Consider the following 16444-nt stretch of genomic DNA (forward strand, 5'->3'; position numbering starts at 1 on the left):
GTTATTAGTCCATTACAGAGATTATTACTGCTGACATTTTTGTAGTTGAGACTTTAAATGTAGTTTTAACTTCAAGTTTGCATAAATTGTTGCATACCATTTTCAGAAGGTTTATTTCTTGATATTTGCTGTCAGAAACAAATCGTTATGCCTTCAAACATTTGTTCTATGTAAATCACTCATCCTGCATGAGATTAACATGTATCATCAACATGCTTGACGACAGTTGAACTCTCTGTAACAATGGCTACTTCATCTCGTCGACTCAAGAATTTCTGACCTGGTTTAAGCTCGTCCTACACACGGAACACCTGATGTGGCTGCCAGAGATCCTGAACTTGTTCGAAACTTCTCAGGTATCTGCGCAGCACTGAGGAGCTTGGACCAAGTCTAGGAGCAGAGACAAATCTAGAAACTGTTCACCCAACTGTAACCTGATATATTACACCACTGCTTCCTCTTTGCTGTCTCTCCACATTGCATTACAATTTGTTGGGTTGTTCAAAAATCAGAATGATTTCCAAACCTCACTACAGTCTGAATACAAAGTTTACATAATGCCTGTGCTTGAAAGAAAAATGAAGATCTACCTCTGTGTCTCCATCCACGTCCTGAAATGGTTTGTGTGTCACTGGCCCATCTGATCGCAGCTGTCAGTTTAAACAGGGCATAAAGAGGAAGCGGAGAGCTGATCACTACAGGCCACTTCCTTGTCTCGTTCTGGGGAAACAATGTACCTTGTCTGTGTATTTGGAAAGAGGAAGCACACCTTTTTACCTCTTTCAGAGACATGCATGGCCTTTCAACGGTCACAAAATGTCAACGACTGTTCACTAAAATGATGACAATATATCATTAAGCATTGCAGCCCGATACACCATCAACCGTAACATCATGACCTCTGGCAGGTTTTTCAAATGTCTATATTTTCACAAAACTAAACCATTACTATGGAAAATGAGTACAAGCCCAACATATAGGCAATTTCTAAGAAAAACCCTCTGGTGCAAAATACAGAGAAATGACAAAGATGTTCTTCTTTAGCTGTTGCAACGTGCATGTTTTTACAAACTCACCCTGACAGCATGTCTTTGAGGCCAGTTTGATAGCAGCGAGGTCATTATCTTTCATGACAGCATTGTCGACATCCCAGCTCAGGTCTCAGTGTTGAGCTCTGTCGCCTACTCTCAAGACATACACGAAATAAAAAAGAATTTGTTTGAAATGTTTAAAATTTGCTTGGTGGTTTGGTTGGCCAAACTGGAGCCTCTTTTGGGCCCATGGGCCTTATGTTTGACACCCCTGCCATGCCTCATAGAGTTTATACTTCGATGGGTCAAGTTTGACTGAAATGTAAATGATCTCACGCCCTGGTCTTAATGTTATGGCTGATAAGAGAATATTCTCAAGTATGTGCAGCACCGTTTATTGACATGTCACATACCAGTGGAGTCTCTCAAGGTCAATATTGATGCCCTCATTAACACTTTTACATGAGTTATTTTTGCCCCTCATCTTTATTTACAGAAGGAGTTTTTGTTGGACTCTGATTCTAATCATGCTCCTAAAGTTTAGTTGGAACGTGAATTTGATCCTGTACGTGTTTGCAAATGAAACAAAGCCCAAAAGTCAACAATGTGGATGAACAACACTCGACACTTAAACTGTCTGCGTCACTAATGTCACTGAATGAGTCATGTTAGCTTGCATTGATTATTTTTAGACTTAATCTTCATCAGTATGCCAAATTCTTGTGAAGAGGTGAAAGAATTGAAATGTGTAATGGTTTCCTTATACGAGGCCATGGACTTCATCTGTTTCACCACCAGGGGGCAATACAACCAAATGCACAATAAAGTGGCGTTTTGTTCAGTCCTATAACCTAATACTTGCAGGATGACCCAGTCACACAGTGCTTCCAAGGGACACTTCAGTGCACATTTATTAACATTGTACAGGTTGTTCCACTGTTTAAAACTAACTCGTCTGGTGGGTTGGGCTGGAAAGTGTCCCCATGATACAGCTTGAAAAAGAACCTGATACTCCACTGAGAAGATACAAATCTCCATTGTAAGATCTAGATTACATCTGGCAAAGAGACTTCTCTCAACAACACGTATACCATGGAGATCTTTGTGAGTGTTGTTTTTCTTCTTTCTTTTGGGAAAGCAGATTATTTTCTTTAGACGTTTAGTCTTCACTAAGCGTCTCAGTGGAAGCCACAACTAAAATTATGGTTACTGCACCTTCTTATAACACTATGAAGTATCCATGAGTACAGTGACTTTAGTTGTATTCACTAAAAAATGTCAACAGTACAAAAGGAAAAATATACTCCAAATAAATCATGTTTATTTTATAGAAAAAAATCTTTTATTTGCATTTTTTTTTTTTGAAGAACATCTTATTGAATTTTGTACATTTACAGTTACAAGAAAATAACGTCTAAATACTCAAAACATGGTCCCATACAAAATCTGTGTATTTAATAGAGAAGGAAACATCTGTAAATGTACTATGTGGTCGTTTCACAATGCATAATGAAGTTTGTGAATCAAGCATTTCAGATTCACATTGCAAACACAATGACCCAAAATATCAAGTGTCTTTGTTAGTTTCCTAAGTTGTATACATGATTCATGAAACCATCAAATGCCGAAAAAAAAATGCTGTTTTGCCTTTAAATTGACCTTTTTCCTTCACGGTAATTGCACACAATTATTACAAAATACAAATGGATGTGTGAGATAACAGAGCTCTACACATATATTAAACATTTGTAGTAAGAAGCAGTAAGTTCAGCTACATTCATATTTCTGTTAAGGGCAATCATTACATTCCCATGTGTTTTTTTTTGTTGGTTTTTTTTACCATCTCTGTATCTGCAGCTGCTGCAATGAGGACATTTTCCGTTGACTTTTGCATTCATTTAACACATTTCACATAGTCTCAGAGTCACCTCTCAGTCTCTTCTGCACGTTTGTCTCTCAGTCTCTTGTTGTGCGGCTCTGCATCACTATGAGATGAGGCAGCTGTTGGTTTTGTTCATGGGAGGTCTCTTGTTGCTTTCCTTTGGGAAAGTCTCTCGTCTCCGGAACAGCGCTGGGCTGAGTCGGCTGGGCAGGTTGGCCTGCTGCAGCAGCTCCCTGAACACCTCCAGCACGTTGATGTTCTCTTTGGCCGAGGACTCCAGGAAGCTGTGGTTCCAGTCCAGCTCCACTGTGGACAGCACGTCTTCGCTGGACACCTGGCGCTCATCCTGACGGTCAATCTTGTTCCCGATCACCACAATCGGTGTGTACTTGTCCTCTTTGACCTCCAGGATCTCCTCTCGCAGACTCCTGACCGCCTCCAGGGACCCGGGGTCATCCACAGCATAGACCAAGGCAAAGGCATCACTGTTCTGGATGGAGAGTTTACGCATGGCGGGGAAGGAGTAGCTGCCACTGGTGTCCATGATGTTGATTGTGACTTTTACACCGCCCACCTCGTACTCCTTTCTGTGGAGCTCCTCCACTGTGCGCCGGTGCTTTGGCTCAAAGGTGTCTTTGAGGAAACGCTGGATGAGAGCTGTCTTCCCCACTCCTCCTGCTCCCAGAAACACTATGCGCACCTCTGTCTTCTCCTTCACCTCGAGAGACATGCTGCTGTTCTCGTCCCTCTTCTGTCTTTGCCTGTGGATCCTTCCTGGGGAAACGACAGAGTGATGGAGCTGGAAGGGTGTTGAACAGGAGTTGCATGTGAGTGTGTGGCAGCCAGGCTTTAGTCTGTATTTATTTACACACATTACCGGCCCCCTTCTGCTTACAGCCAATAAGAAGAGGGCAGCATCTCCCTCTTCAACTTGTTGCAGCCAATCAGACACATGTGCAGACCAGGCTGGGGATGTGAGAAGAAAGGTGACAGAGTTGATTTCACACATTCTTTGTTGGCACAAAACATTTTCAACTGCCATTGCAAACAAAAGATATTCATCAAGAAAAAAATGTGGTTAAACCATCCTTCTTTTTTGGCTTTTGACAGGTTCATTGTCCATCTCTCTCTTTTCTCTCTCTCGCTCTCGCTCTCGCTCTCGCTCTCGCTCTCTCTGTCTCACACACACACCAAGCCATATGTTGAGATTTAATGACTCTTTAGGTTTCCCTTCTGTGGCATCTGTGATGGCAAATGATAGAAAATTGCATATATGGCAGGAAACACTGATGCTGTGATGTAGTGGTTCACACTCTTGCCGTATCATATGAAGTTCCCAGGTTTGAGTCCAGATTGGGCATGGTGGGTATTTGCATCATCTCTGTGAATTTATGGGTTTCCTTCAACTGTCCATCAGAAACATGTAGTTGTTGGCGCATGACTGAAATGTTTTTTTCAGGTTTTTTTTACTTGGATGTCAATGCAAGTGTTAATGTTTTTTTTGGTGGGAAGCACACTGCAGTGATCTGGATATAAGAGACAGTTTGCTTTAATTAACAGGTGAGGCTGAAAATTGATATTTAGGGCAATTTGAACAAGACAACACAAATTTGTGCAAGGGCAACTTGCACAAATCTCATGCAGAAACATATTTCCTTATGGCCGTCTTGTTTCAGATCCCTTCTCTTGCAGGTGTAGTCTTTCATCGGGTTCCCCTCACAATAACAAATGCATCTTATTCACTGACATTTTGCTCTCGTGACACGGGCACGTTATTCCTGTACACGACTGCGTTTGTTACACTGCACGTAACCAACCCCTTTGTTAAGACACATACAATGCATGCATGTTCCAGAAAATATGTTTCAAGCAGCTGAAAGAAAAAAAAAAGTTTTGTTGCCTCGGAGTCCATAAACGGCTTCAGTCTGCATTCAGAAAGCAAGACAACACAATTCTGCAATTATCCTGATCAAATCTGTCATATGCTCTCTGTACAAAGACTTTGTCACTTGTTGCTATGAGACCACCAAATCCATTACCTGAACTGAAAGGGGATTTATGGGGAAGAAAATTGCTCCTTATTACTCTGTCATTCATTGCGGGGAATGGCACTGACCAGCATGTTGCCTAATTAGATATATTGGAGGCAAATTTCATGTCACCAATTTCACCGGCTGCAGCACCTTTTATGTGTTTGTGAATAATGGTGGACATTATTTGCAAGAATGAATTGAAGCATTCATCTCAATCAATTCAGGTTGGATTAGACTATGTTTGTGTGCTATCTTTACCTAATTATGTACCCACTTGATTTATGTCTGTTACAGTTTACAGTTCAGTGTAAACATGTCTTTTTTTTTTAATAATCATTCTCTGTGTATGTCCTAATGTTTGGTTTGTTTGAAGTGAGAACTTTCTGACCTCAATCCTCTCTACTCTACCTCTGTACAGGTACATTTCACAGATAGAAACAATGAAATGGGTCTGACTGCAAGCGCCTGTATCGATTATCTGGAGAATAGTGGTTGTGATGACAGTCTGTGGTCCATCGATGAATGAAGGAGCCCAGAGGCCAAACCCAACATAAGCTTATGTGCTGTGTGTTGTCTGAGGACTTTAAGTGGAAGCTTGATTGTCACACTCCTGCATGTTGTCATGAATAAAATCTACCTTGAGAAGCAGCTATAGCCTGGAGACAGAAAGAGACACATCTGAAACCATTTGCAAGACAGTTCAATCAAATTCTAAATATAAAAATCTGTAACTTAGCTTGGGTTGAAAATATATAAATAATACTTAAAATAGAAGGAAAAAAGTAGAAAGTGGGAAACAGCATGTGTGCAGGTTGGGAGGGGTCTTCTACGATGTTAGACGCTAATGCGAGTTTGTTGAGGGCAGGAGCCGGTGTCCAAAACCCACACATGTACAGCAAAAAGCAAGTTTCCAAAGCACATGACTTGAACTCGGGATCATTATGCAGCGAGGCAAGAGTACTCAACACATATACTGCCAAATTACCAAACTTAATGACAAAACAAGGAGCCTTACAGTTTACACACCAAAATCTTCCAAAATAAAAATGTAATGATAAATTCATCACATTTTGGCAGTTAGATTTCTTTCCTTCTTGATCATCTGCTTTAGATTTGTTTCACATGTCAGCTAGAGAAGGCAGACTTTATTCCCTGCCTGTGCTGCAGTATTGAGCCTGTTATCCCTCTGAGGTGTTGCTCCGTAATGACCGGCTTTGGTTAAAAACAGGAACAAGCTGTTCTATGAGCATTGATCACAGAGGAAGGACAAGACACTCTCAACTGCTTTGTTGTGCAATTCAGATTTGACCGAACTCACCCAATTATTGCTTAGAAAAACAACCAAAAAACAACAATTGATATATGAAATTAGGACTAGATTGTTGAAAATTAATCTTTGCTTTTCTTTTCCCATTGTCCAGGAATATATATCAACAAAGATCCAAAAAGTCACTATTTTCATCAACTGAAATCACACTCTTGTGTGTTTTCAGTTGATGAAAATGACTGAATTTAGAATTCAGAAATTTTAAACAATACATTGGAACATCCAAGCAAAACAAATAGATTCTAAAAATGCCTGCCATAGTACAATCCTTGCTGTGAAATACTCTACTTCTTATAATCAGTGTAACATGAGTGGTTATGGAGTTCGACCCAGAAAGCTGGGCGCTATGCTGTAAAGTCATTTGATCTATACAGCAATGCTCACGGGGCAATTGTCTCCGCTCCCCTGGAGAGAAAATAGTTGTCTTGTGAGACACAAGATGTGCAGACTTTGTTTGCTGGAGGAGGAAAGGTGAGGTCAGCAGGCTGTTCATCACTTGGCATCTAAAGAACAGAAGAGAAGAGCACATTTTGATCATCATTTCTTTTATTTCCAAAAACATACGGTCTGTCTGACTTGCAAAACCACCTTATTTGACATCCACACTGTATGAACTGAAATGGGTTTTTTTCTGTGGGTGTCTGGAAGGTTTCAGGTTAAAGTACCATCACTTTAATGGACTGTCTCATTATTTTGGGATCGATGGCTTCACACATTCCCTGACATAGATGTAACTCTGAGGTCTGAGTCTGGAGACTGTCTTATGATCAGTCAAACACAACAAACAGCATGAGACATGCATAATCATAACAGCGAAAAAGCCATCTGACTACTGTTTTGGATGCTTCCTTCTGCAGACTGTAACCATTTGAATTATTTTAAAGAGAAAAAAAAAATCACAAACACCCAGTTTGAGTAGTGATCTGTGTTTGATTAAAGGTCAAATTTTATATTCTTACTTGCATACTTTTAACATTTTAGTCTTTTAACCCCCCCCACCCCCATTATTGTTTGTCAACGGTGTACATGTGATCGTCCAGAAGGATCCTCTTTTGTCTTTACATGTTATATATTTGTCATTAATCTCATGATGAAGTTTATGGACACCTCTTCATATGTGTCCCAACAAGACCTGCGCACCAAAAATATAAAACAAAACAAAACAAAACAAAAAAAAGAAAACACAAGGCCATTCACACCAACCCACTAATTTCTTATCGGTTCTCTTAATCCAATCCTTTCATTCAGTGGCTTTTCTGATTGTAGAGAGAATGAGAGCACACATGCAGGTGTGTTCTCAGAAGTTTGGCAGCAGGTCCTCTGACTCTGGTACATCATGTCCTGGATAATGAGAGGAGCGGCGGTGGCAGGAGTGGCATAGCGGGCAGAAACAACACCAGCTACATGCAGTTGTGTCTGGTCTCATTCCACCTCACCGCACCAGGAAAACTGCTCAGCATGCAAAGGAACAAGATTTTAGGATGTAGAGTTAAATCAACACACCACAATGAAAGGGGGAACCCCCCCCCCCCCCAAGAAAAACAAGTTATTTCAAACCTTGATCGTTGTGCTCAGCTTCTCATTTTGCCATTGGCAATAGCATTTCATTTCTGGCTTTATCTGTCACATTCCTGTCGAACCTCCAAGTCAATGAAAATGCCCTGGACACTTTCTCACTGCGCCAAGGTTAGTGTTGATTGAAGAGGAGTCCTTGTGTGCAGAGATGACATTTACAGGTCAGGCATGAGCAGGGACACTCATATAAACATCCACTTGAGTGCCTGTGTCTTTTATGTGCATGGAAACATTGACAAGCAGCAGGTGCACATTTGAAGATTGAATGAGAGAGCTGTGAATTAAATACAGTAATATATTTCAGAGTTTAGATGTATTCCAGCTGCATCCCCAGCAGCTGTGTGCTGTGCTTTGGCGGCCCACCGCACAGGGATAAAGTATTAGAGAAAAAAACAAAATCCTCCCACAAGCTGTAGATTTTCAAGTGAGAATATTTTTACAGGATAATTAAAGCTGTACAGATATTTGTAAACACTGATGAAAATGTTTATTTTTCTCCCTTCCTGGAAACTCTTGAGATCCAAGCAATAATACAGTAACCTACCCCACAAATGCAGCTTAAGGCAAAAGTTTGAAGAGGAATATTTTTGCGTCAACATTGGAGCAGCAGTTTTTATAAGATCTGCCTCTTTCCCTGCTATTCTGTTTTCAAAGTCGTTCACACTTTCCCAAACTGTCAAAGTTACCTGAATCAATTCCAGGGTCAGTATTTCCCAGCAGATCTTTTCAGCTGTGCATCAAAATTCAACAAAGCCTTTATTTACAACCTTCAGAAATGCTGCTCCTCAAACCACTTCAACGCCACGCAAAAATAATAAATTATTCATATTAGCCACCTGAAGGGACACATTTTTTTCTAACCCAAGTCAGCAACTTTTAAAACGAGTCAGAAACTTAGTCTTTGCCATGTTGCACATTAACCTTTCTGCCATGAGGCATTGCGCCATTATGACAGGGTTCCAAAAATATGATCTGTTCTCCAATAATAGCTCACCCTCGGGTCCATTCTGGCCATTCACATTACACTAGTGCACTGATTTCCCATGTGTTTCAGAATTGAATTTTATGGTCCTTTTAATCATTTTTTTAAATGTCTAAATCCTTTTGTACCCTCTTATTTGATGGAATCGCTATGAACCTCGACCATGAAGTCATCCAACACTGGCCTTTAAACTATCCCTCAAATAGTTACATGTTACTGTACAAAAAGCGTCCTGTAAATAATTAATGTGTGGATGACACAATTGTATTTAGTTCTGTGGCAGATTTGTTACAAATCCACATTTCTCCAGTCTTTTGCTTTATCTAGTTTTTAAGCAACAAACTCTTACTGAAGTTTGTGTTTTTGTGTTTGATAGATGATACATGTCACAATTGTTGTTACTTAATCAGGATAAGTTGAAAGGGATCCCACTGATTTGATTAAATTATTATCAAAATGTGTAGCAAGCCATGTAAAATGGATAACAGGTTTAATTCAGAAAAGAATCCTCAACACAAAAAAAGGAAAATTACAATGAAAGAAAGTAAAGGCATTGTTTGTATAGTAATAGAAACACAAACCTGCTTTATATCCAAAATCTCTTTAGTTTTCTCATTTTTCTGATCCTATCAATGTTATTTCGTTTGCTTGTCTGCTGAGCACACATCACAACTTCAGTTTATTTCCAGTGATTGTCACTGATATTATTGACCAGATTAATAAATGCAAAGCCAATATCAGTTCAGGATATGATTGTCAGGAAATGTATCATAAATAACAACAAAGCTTCACAGTATCTGTGATCATAAAACTATTTCGTAACTTAAATATTGAGACTTTAAGAAAGCAAAATATGTTTAATTGTTGATTCGTTGTCAATTTTGTTATTACCTAATGAAAAACAGGAGACAAAGGAAAACATGTCTGTGGTCTTTATTTAACTGAAACCCACTGTTGCAACCCTCATCAAGGTTGTTGAGTGCCAGACGTTATCTCATGCTTGAGGAATAAATTAACCTTGAAGAAGGTCTCAGGAGGCACAAGGCAATCTACTGTTTTTGCCTTTAAAAGTGAAGATGAGATGTTTACCCTGCACCGAGCAATATGTGATGAGCGATTGAAAACAGTCCCTTAGGCGATCGTGTAGTGATTCAGGCCCTCGTGGGAGTTATTATTTGACTTTTATGTCAGATACCTTGTTGCATAAGCTGTCCGTTCTGACTTCGGCACTCTGGTGGGTGGGCCATTTGACGTCACAGCAAATTAGTAATGTTTTGTTAAGTAGTGTACAAACTAAAATACCAGATATATCATACAGAAACTAAAAGGGTTCATCTCCTGACTAATTAAGGATCAACTGCTTAATCGTAACTATGATAGCGAAAAAAAATTACTTCTGTACATATTCTGATGACAGCTTTGAGAGTTGCTGCAATAAATGGAATCATGTCATGTTTATTAAACATATTTCCCAAACAGGATGTTTGACTTCTTCCTCCTGCAATCATAGTTGGATTCTCAATGCTTCCTTATGGTTTTAGCAGAGTGTGGAAATCAGTTCAGGGAGCGGCTGACTTTTTCCTAATGAGCTGGGACAGGCCACTTCCCCATGAATTGATCTTGGATGAAGTGAGTATAGAAGACGAATGGCTGGACGAATGACTTCCAGCACCCACCCAGTGTTGCGAAATGAGTTTAGCTACAGGGAGCAGGTGGGATATTGAACCTCTCACCAATCAGAGTGGTGGAAATTGCTCTGAACACAATTAACGAGACAACAACGTCAATCACCAATAACAGACTTAACAATCAGAAAGCCTGCATCTCTGAATTGCACACCATAACCTTCAAATTTACATTTACACATGTTATCCACCTATATTTTAATAGCATGGGACAAAAACCTGCTGATATGTTTGTAATTCTCCACAAAAGCTTAAGAAAATGTACATTTGGGCATTTTGTGTAAATTAAACAGGTTTTCCTTTATTTTCTCCTCACTTCCCATTGGATGTGAGAGATTTGCGATATCTCAATAAGACCAACTGGTGAGGAAGGTCATATATATGCCACAGCATGTCAAGTAGATCTTCTCCTATCTCCATCTTCTCTCTTAGCTGCCTTTGTTATGCAAATGTAATTCTGATTTGATTGCCATACCCTGTTCCTGCTGTTTCTCATAATGTCCAGGAGCCAAAGATAGAGCTAAAAAGAAAAGTTAACTAGTGTGGTTTCCGAAGGCATATATTCATTATAAAATACTTTTAAGGTCACGTCTTTGTCTTTCTCAATCATATAGCTTCCAGTCCTAACATAACATGTAATTAAATCTCAAAATGAAGTATGATGAAAATTACATTTCAGGTTTTATCAAACACGAAGAAAATAATTAAAACTGACTTCACATTGACTGGGAGTGGAAATGATGTCTAAACTTCAAGCAATGATTTTGAGTGCTCTTTATCATTGAAATATGATTCAGGGAAAAAAATTAACAAAAGGAAGAAAGAAATGACACTATGCCATTGAGCCATGTGTTGTGATGTAAGGGTTTTTAATAATGACCACAGGCAGTTGACTTTTAATATAGAGACTGGAGGTAAACCAAAAGGTCACTTCCCTGGAGCCAGCAATTATTCTGTTCGTACCATGAAGATCTCCTCTAGGCAAAAATATAAAGCTGCGAATAATTATTTGTAGTTGATATGTTTTTTTCTTTCTTTGGGGGAGGCACAGTGCAAACACTGACGACTGAAAGCAATCACTTCCGATGCCGTCTCCACAGATAAAACAAATAGGGCTGCACTACAAAATCATCAAATAAAGTCCCTATTGTGTGTGGGTTTCACTGTTCATCCTGTCATGAAATGGAAAGAAAAGAAGAGACAAAATCAGCAGTAACCATAGGGCACAAGTATATAAAGTTAATTTTAACGATTTCGTTTTGAAGAATTATTGGAGCAATGAAAAATTACACAATACAACTACAATACAATATCGATGGGCCCAATAACTGAGAAAAAGTAAAAAATAAAATAAAATGTCCTTTCGAAAATGTCTTTTGTGGATCCATTCAAAGTCACCACAGTAACAAACTCTGCGAACAAAAACTGCTCACCATGAGGTTTCGTAGGTGAAAAGCCTGAGTTTCTACCTGTCTCCTTCCACTTGAAGCACTCCCAGAAATAAATTGTCTGTTGTTTCCAAATTTCATCGACATTGAGGCAGAAACAATTTGAGGGTATTTGCAACACGAGAGAGACTTCTGGCCTAGATGACTTCTTTTTTTTTTTTTTTTTGCATTAATTCCCCATGAAGGAATTTCCTTCCTAATTGACGTGTGACTTCATATGATTTGGGACTTTTTTTGTTTAAATTGTAAGGCTCCAAAACTGTACTGATATATACTTTACTATGCCCCCTGTGCAACAGCAGAATATATCTTCTTCCAAGCGAGTGCACTGCTATACCCAATCAGAACATTCTGACCTCAATATATTTAAAAAATTGTTAAAAATCTGCATAAACAAAAATACTGTACACATAAATCTAATGAAAGTAACAGATTGTTCCTTTTTAAAAACATGTGCCTAATGCTTAATGTGTCATATTGTTGGTATACCACATTTATGAGAAGAAAATAGATAAAAAGTCAACAACAATACAGAAATCTAGTTAAAGATATTTAAAGAAGAAATGTGTGGTTCTTGTCACTGTTTCAATTGTAGTCTTCAAACTACACCAAATATAACAACAATGGAAATTTCCATAACTATTTCAACAAGGGCAATGTAGAACGTCAAAAAGTGTTAGAAAATATACATTTTCAGGACAGTCTCTGAGCAAAGTAAGTAAACGTGAAAAACGTCTACAGTATACAACAGGTTGTGTGATGCAGTGGTGAACAGAGACATCCTTACTAAAATGCTTCCACCTACATTGTATCTTCAGGTTGAATCTGATGTTGCAATTATGACTTGGAAATTCACATGTAAAAATGGAAGAAATCATGTGAATTAAAATGGGTTTCTTTACAAAAAATTCCAATACAAAAAGTGATGATGCGAAAGAGACATAGAGAAATGATGATGTAAAAGTGTGAATGTAGGGTATGCTTGTGTGCATATTTGAACACAGTTGGATTAACACATCTATTTGGAAGCATTTCATTTCTAGTGTACATTCGGTGGCTGGCGGGAGATTTTTTTTTTGTTTAAAATTCTTCACTAATGGCTCACATACAACCCAATTCCATTTCAAGTGACACGTAAAACAATAGAATAATCACCTTTAAAGCCCCTCGATGACTTTCTTCATGTAAATGTAAAATTACTTTTTCCCCCTCCTTAAATGCCGTCCATTATTAGATGTATTTAACACTGAAATGAGAGCCCAGTGGTCGGGCAGGCGTTTGTATTGTTTGTACTCAGAGGACAGTGTTGAATCAGCAGGAACACGTTCCTCCTCACCTGAGCTTACATTCCTGCCTGATTTTCCAGTGTGCACGCACGCACGCACACGCGCACACACACACCACTCTGTCTCCTTGGCGGAAGTGTGAAGTGTCGTGAACCCTATCCAGAGGGTGTAGTGGTTTGTGTCTGTGTTTGGGTTTCAAGGCACATGACCTGAGGTTTTGTTTGACTGTGTAATGCGGCGAGATAATGGATAGTAATGTGCCCGTCACTCTGGATGAGAGGACTGCACCGCACGCTGCACATCTGGCTTTTATCACAGTATTACCTCCTTTCAATTCAGCGATAAATTATAAGAAACTGGTTGACTTACTCCCAGACTATATCATAGGTCATGGTTTGTCATTTTCACCTATTTTAACTTTGACATTTTGTGCAATGTGCAGCACTCTTGCCTGATAGTCGGAAAATCCTTGGTTTGGGTTTCAGGGGGCTATTGTATGTGGAGTTTTCATGCTGTCCCACAATCCAAAAACAAAGGTTTTAAATGAACTGGTGACTCTTAGATTAGGTGTGGTTGTTTATCTCTCTGTGTTTGCTCTATGATGGACTGGAGATTTGTCCTGGATCTACCCTGCATTTGCCCCACAAGACATTAAGTTGGATGAAGTGGGAAAGACGATGAATACTGGATGATGTGCCCTGCCATTACTTTACAAAGTAGCTCTGCATAGGAAGCAACAATATTTAGTTGTCTTTAGGAAATGGCATGTGGTGGTCATTTTTTATTTTTATTTTTTTTATTTCAGTTGAGATCATTGACCAAGTATTGTGAAGATAAACACTTTTACAAAGGAAACTTACATCAGCTGTATGTGCTTGTCAGTCACATAGTCCTTAATGATCATTCATTTTCATATTGTTATGGTTAGGATTAGAGCAGCCAGCCTCACCAATGATATTAATTTCCAGTCAGGCATCAAAACCAAACAGACAAGAAACTGTAAAAATATACAGTACTATATTAACAGGAACATGTACAAAGAAATGCATGGAACTGAGATGTATCCTCCATACACTGCAATACTTGGACAGAACTCTTCCCTCACACTTGCAAACGCATGATTGTTGCAGAAAACCTCATAAATTGACACATTTCTCATTAATGTTGGGTGTCACAGTCCCTGCTCGAGTGATGAGAACTGTGCAGTTTAAATATAGACATTTAAGTACAAGAAAGTGCCTTTATTACTTTTGTTGGTATAGCTACTTCCTTCCATCCTACGCAGATGTGTAAAGTGTGCATGTTATAAGTGAAGTAATGAATGTACAATCTGTACAGTCTGTGGTAATGGTACTCAGCCTCTACAGATGGAAGAATTCTGGGGGGATCGGCGCCAAGCAGGAGGAGTCTAAACAGCCTCCGTTATATAAAATAATTGGAAGGTTATGCAACTGCAAAATGTTTAATGTTCTGCCTTTTGATGGTGCTCCTCTGGCGGTGCTCCACTTTGCTTGTCAGTGAAATCATCTACAGTTTCCGTATCATGCTCATTTGAGCACCTCCATGTCAAAACTGTTAAAGAGACTCAAACACGGAATCAGTAGTCAATGAAGAATACCACTTTACGCTGCAACTGAGGCTAAATGGCGGGGTGTGAATGAGCAGGAGAAGATGAATAGCACAGACGCGAAGACCACAGCCACAAGCACTCTGCTGTCAGAAGCATTGTGCATTTCCACGCAGGTATTCGGATTCACCATTGCTAAAAAGAACACTGGCGTTAGTAGATTTAAGATGGCAACAATGATTGCCATCTTAAATCTTATGTATATATAAGCACAGAAAAACATCTCAAGATTTAAACGCAGTGAGGTTTGAAGGAATCAGATGGAAATTCTCAAATGGGTTATATATAATTATGTTGCCTGTTACATTTATTTAGAAATACATTTCCACAGCTCACACAAATGCATCCACTGCAAGTATGCTTGTATGCAAAATATGTACAGACACACGACAGCATGATCAAACCAGTTTCTCGCTCCGAAGCAGCATATTTAATCAGGCAGTTGCGAAAGCTTAAACAAACTACTCAAAACAAAGGCTTATTAGTCCATCCTTTATCACAGAAAACAAAGAAAACCAAGTGAAAATTAAAGCAAGTGCAACTTCCTGTTGACTATTCATAGAGAAATCACTTAAAGAATCCACTAAAGAAATGAACGCGAAACAAATAATGGATGGGGACAATTTATCATACAACTACCTCAACGTACCTTTATCGCTTCATGAACCAGCCATTAATCTTCAATAGCCAACATCGTTCTTATATTTGTCACTCATTCCTATTAACAAGTGATTTGTTTAAAGGCTAGATGTCAAGACAGAAACAAGGGATGTTTAACTGATGAGAGATATCCATCATCTCGCTGCCCTGAGTGCAATGCAATCTGTGTGTGAGAGAGAAAGAAGGCAATTAGGACCTCCAGAGGTGTGCTATTCTGAGAATCGGGGTGAAGAGGGTCTTTCAGCTCAGGTTCATCTAATCCAGCGTCGTCATCATGTAATCACACCGAACCACTTTTTCAGCCCTGATAGTTCTGTGGTGTGAAAGTAGTACACTGCCTGATTGTTAAAGAATTGTTGAGAACCTTTGTATAGTCTTAATTGTTTTCCGATGGGTCCTCCTTGTGAAAACTGGCTGTGCGAAGCCACGTGATTTTACAGCATCATTGAATCATTGCATTGAAGCTTCACATGCACCTCTACGGTCATTCACGTGGCTCTCCTCTCAGTACAGAATGAGACTATTATTATTGAAAGGCTGCCTCCCTTTCTACGACAAAGGACATTATTCCTGTGTGTGGGTGTTCTTGTATAACAAAGTTTGCTCTGCTGAAGACTGTTTCCTGTTCAGTGACAGTGACATGCTTCTTCATAGGTTCAAGACTCAACAAAAAAAACACTTCTTTTTCTTTCATCACACATTTCTTTCTTCACGGTGGTTCAGAAAATGGCTTTTGTGATTGTTACTTATATCTAAAAGTAGTCTATAACCATAAAGAACTGCTCATTTATGAAGAATTGCATCACTTCTTTGAGCCATCTAATCAATAGTCTTGAAGAGAGACTAAATCTTGTGCATCATAAGATGAAAAACAACACATTTAAAAAAAAAAGCTGCATTTCCGCAGG

The 16444-nt window shown here is 39.1% G+C and overlaps 1 protein-coding gene across 1 annotated transcript; it reads right to left on the reverse strand.

Moving 5' to 3' along the window:
* Positions 1-3016: 3016 nt before the first annotated feature.
* Positions 3017-3717, reverse strand: LOC308140954 (ras-related protein Rap-1b-like; the record flags this gene model as incomplete). Its single annotated transcript, XM_080510933.1, has 1 exon — positions 3017-3717. Exon 1 carries the CDS (start codon positions 3641-3643, stop codon positions 3017-3019), a length of 627 nt encoding a protein of 208 aa, XP_080367059.1. The 5' UTR covers positions 3644-3717.
* Between the last annotated feature and the right edge of the window lie 12727 nt (positions 3718-16444).

This window comes from Blennius ocellaris, assembly GCF_963422515.1.
Source record: "Blennius ocellaris genome assembly, chromosome: 16".
NCBI lineage: Eukaryota > Metazoa > Chordata > Actinopteri > Blenniiformes > Blenniidae > Blennius > Blennius ocellaris.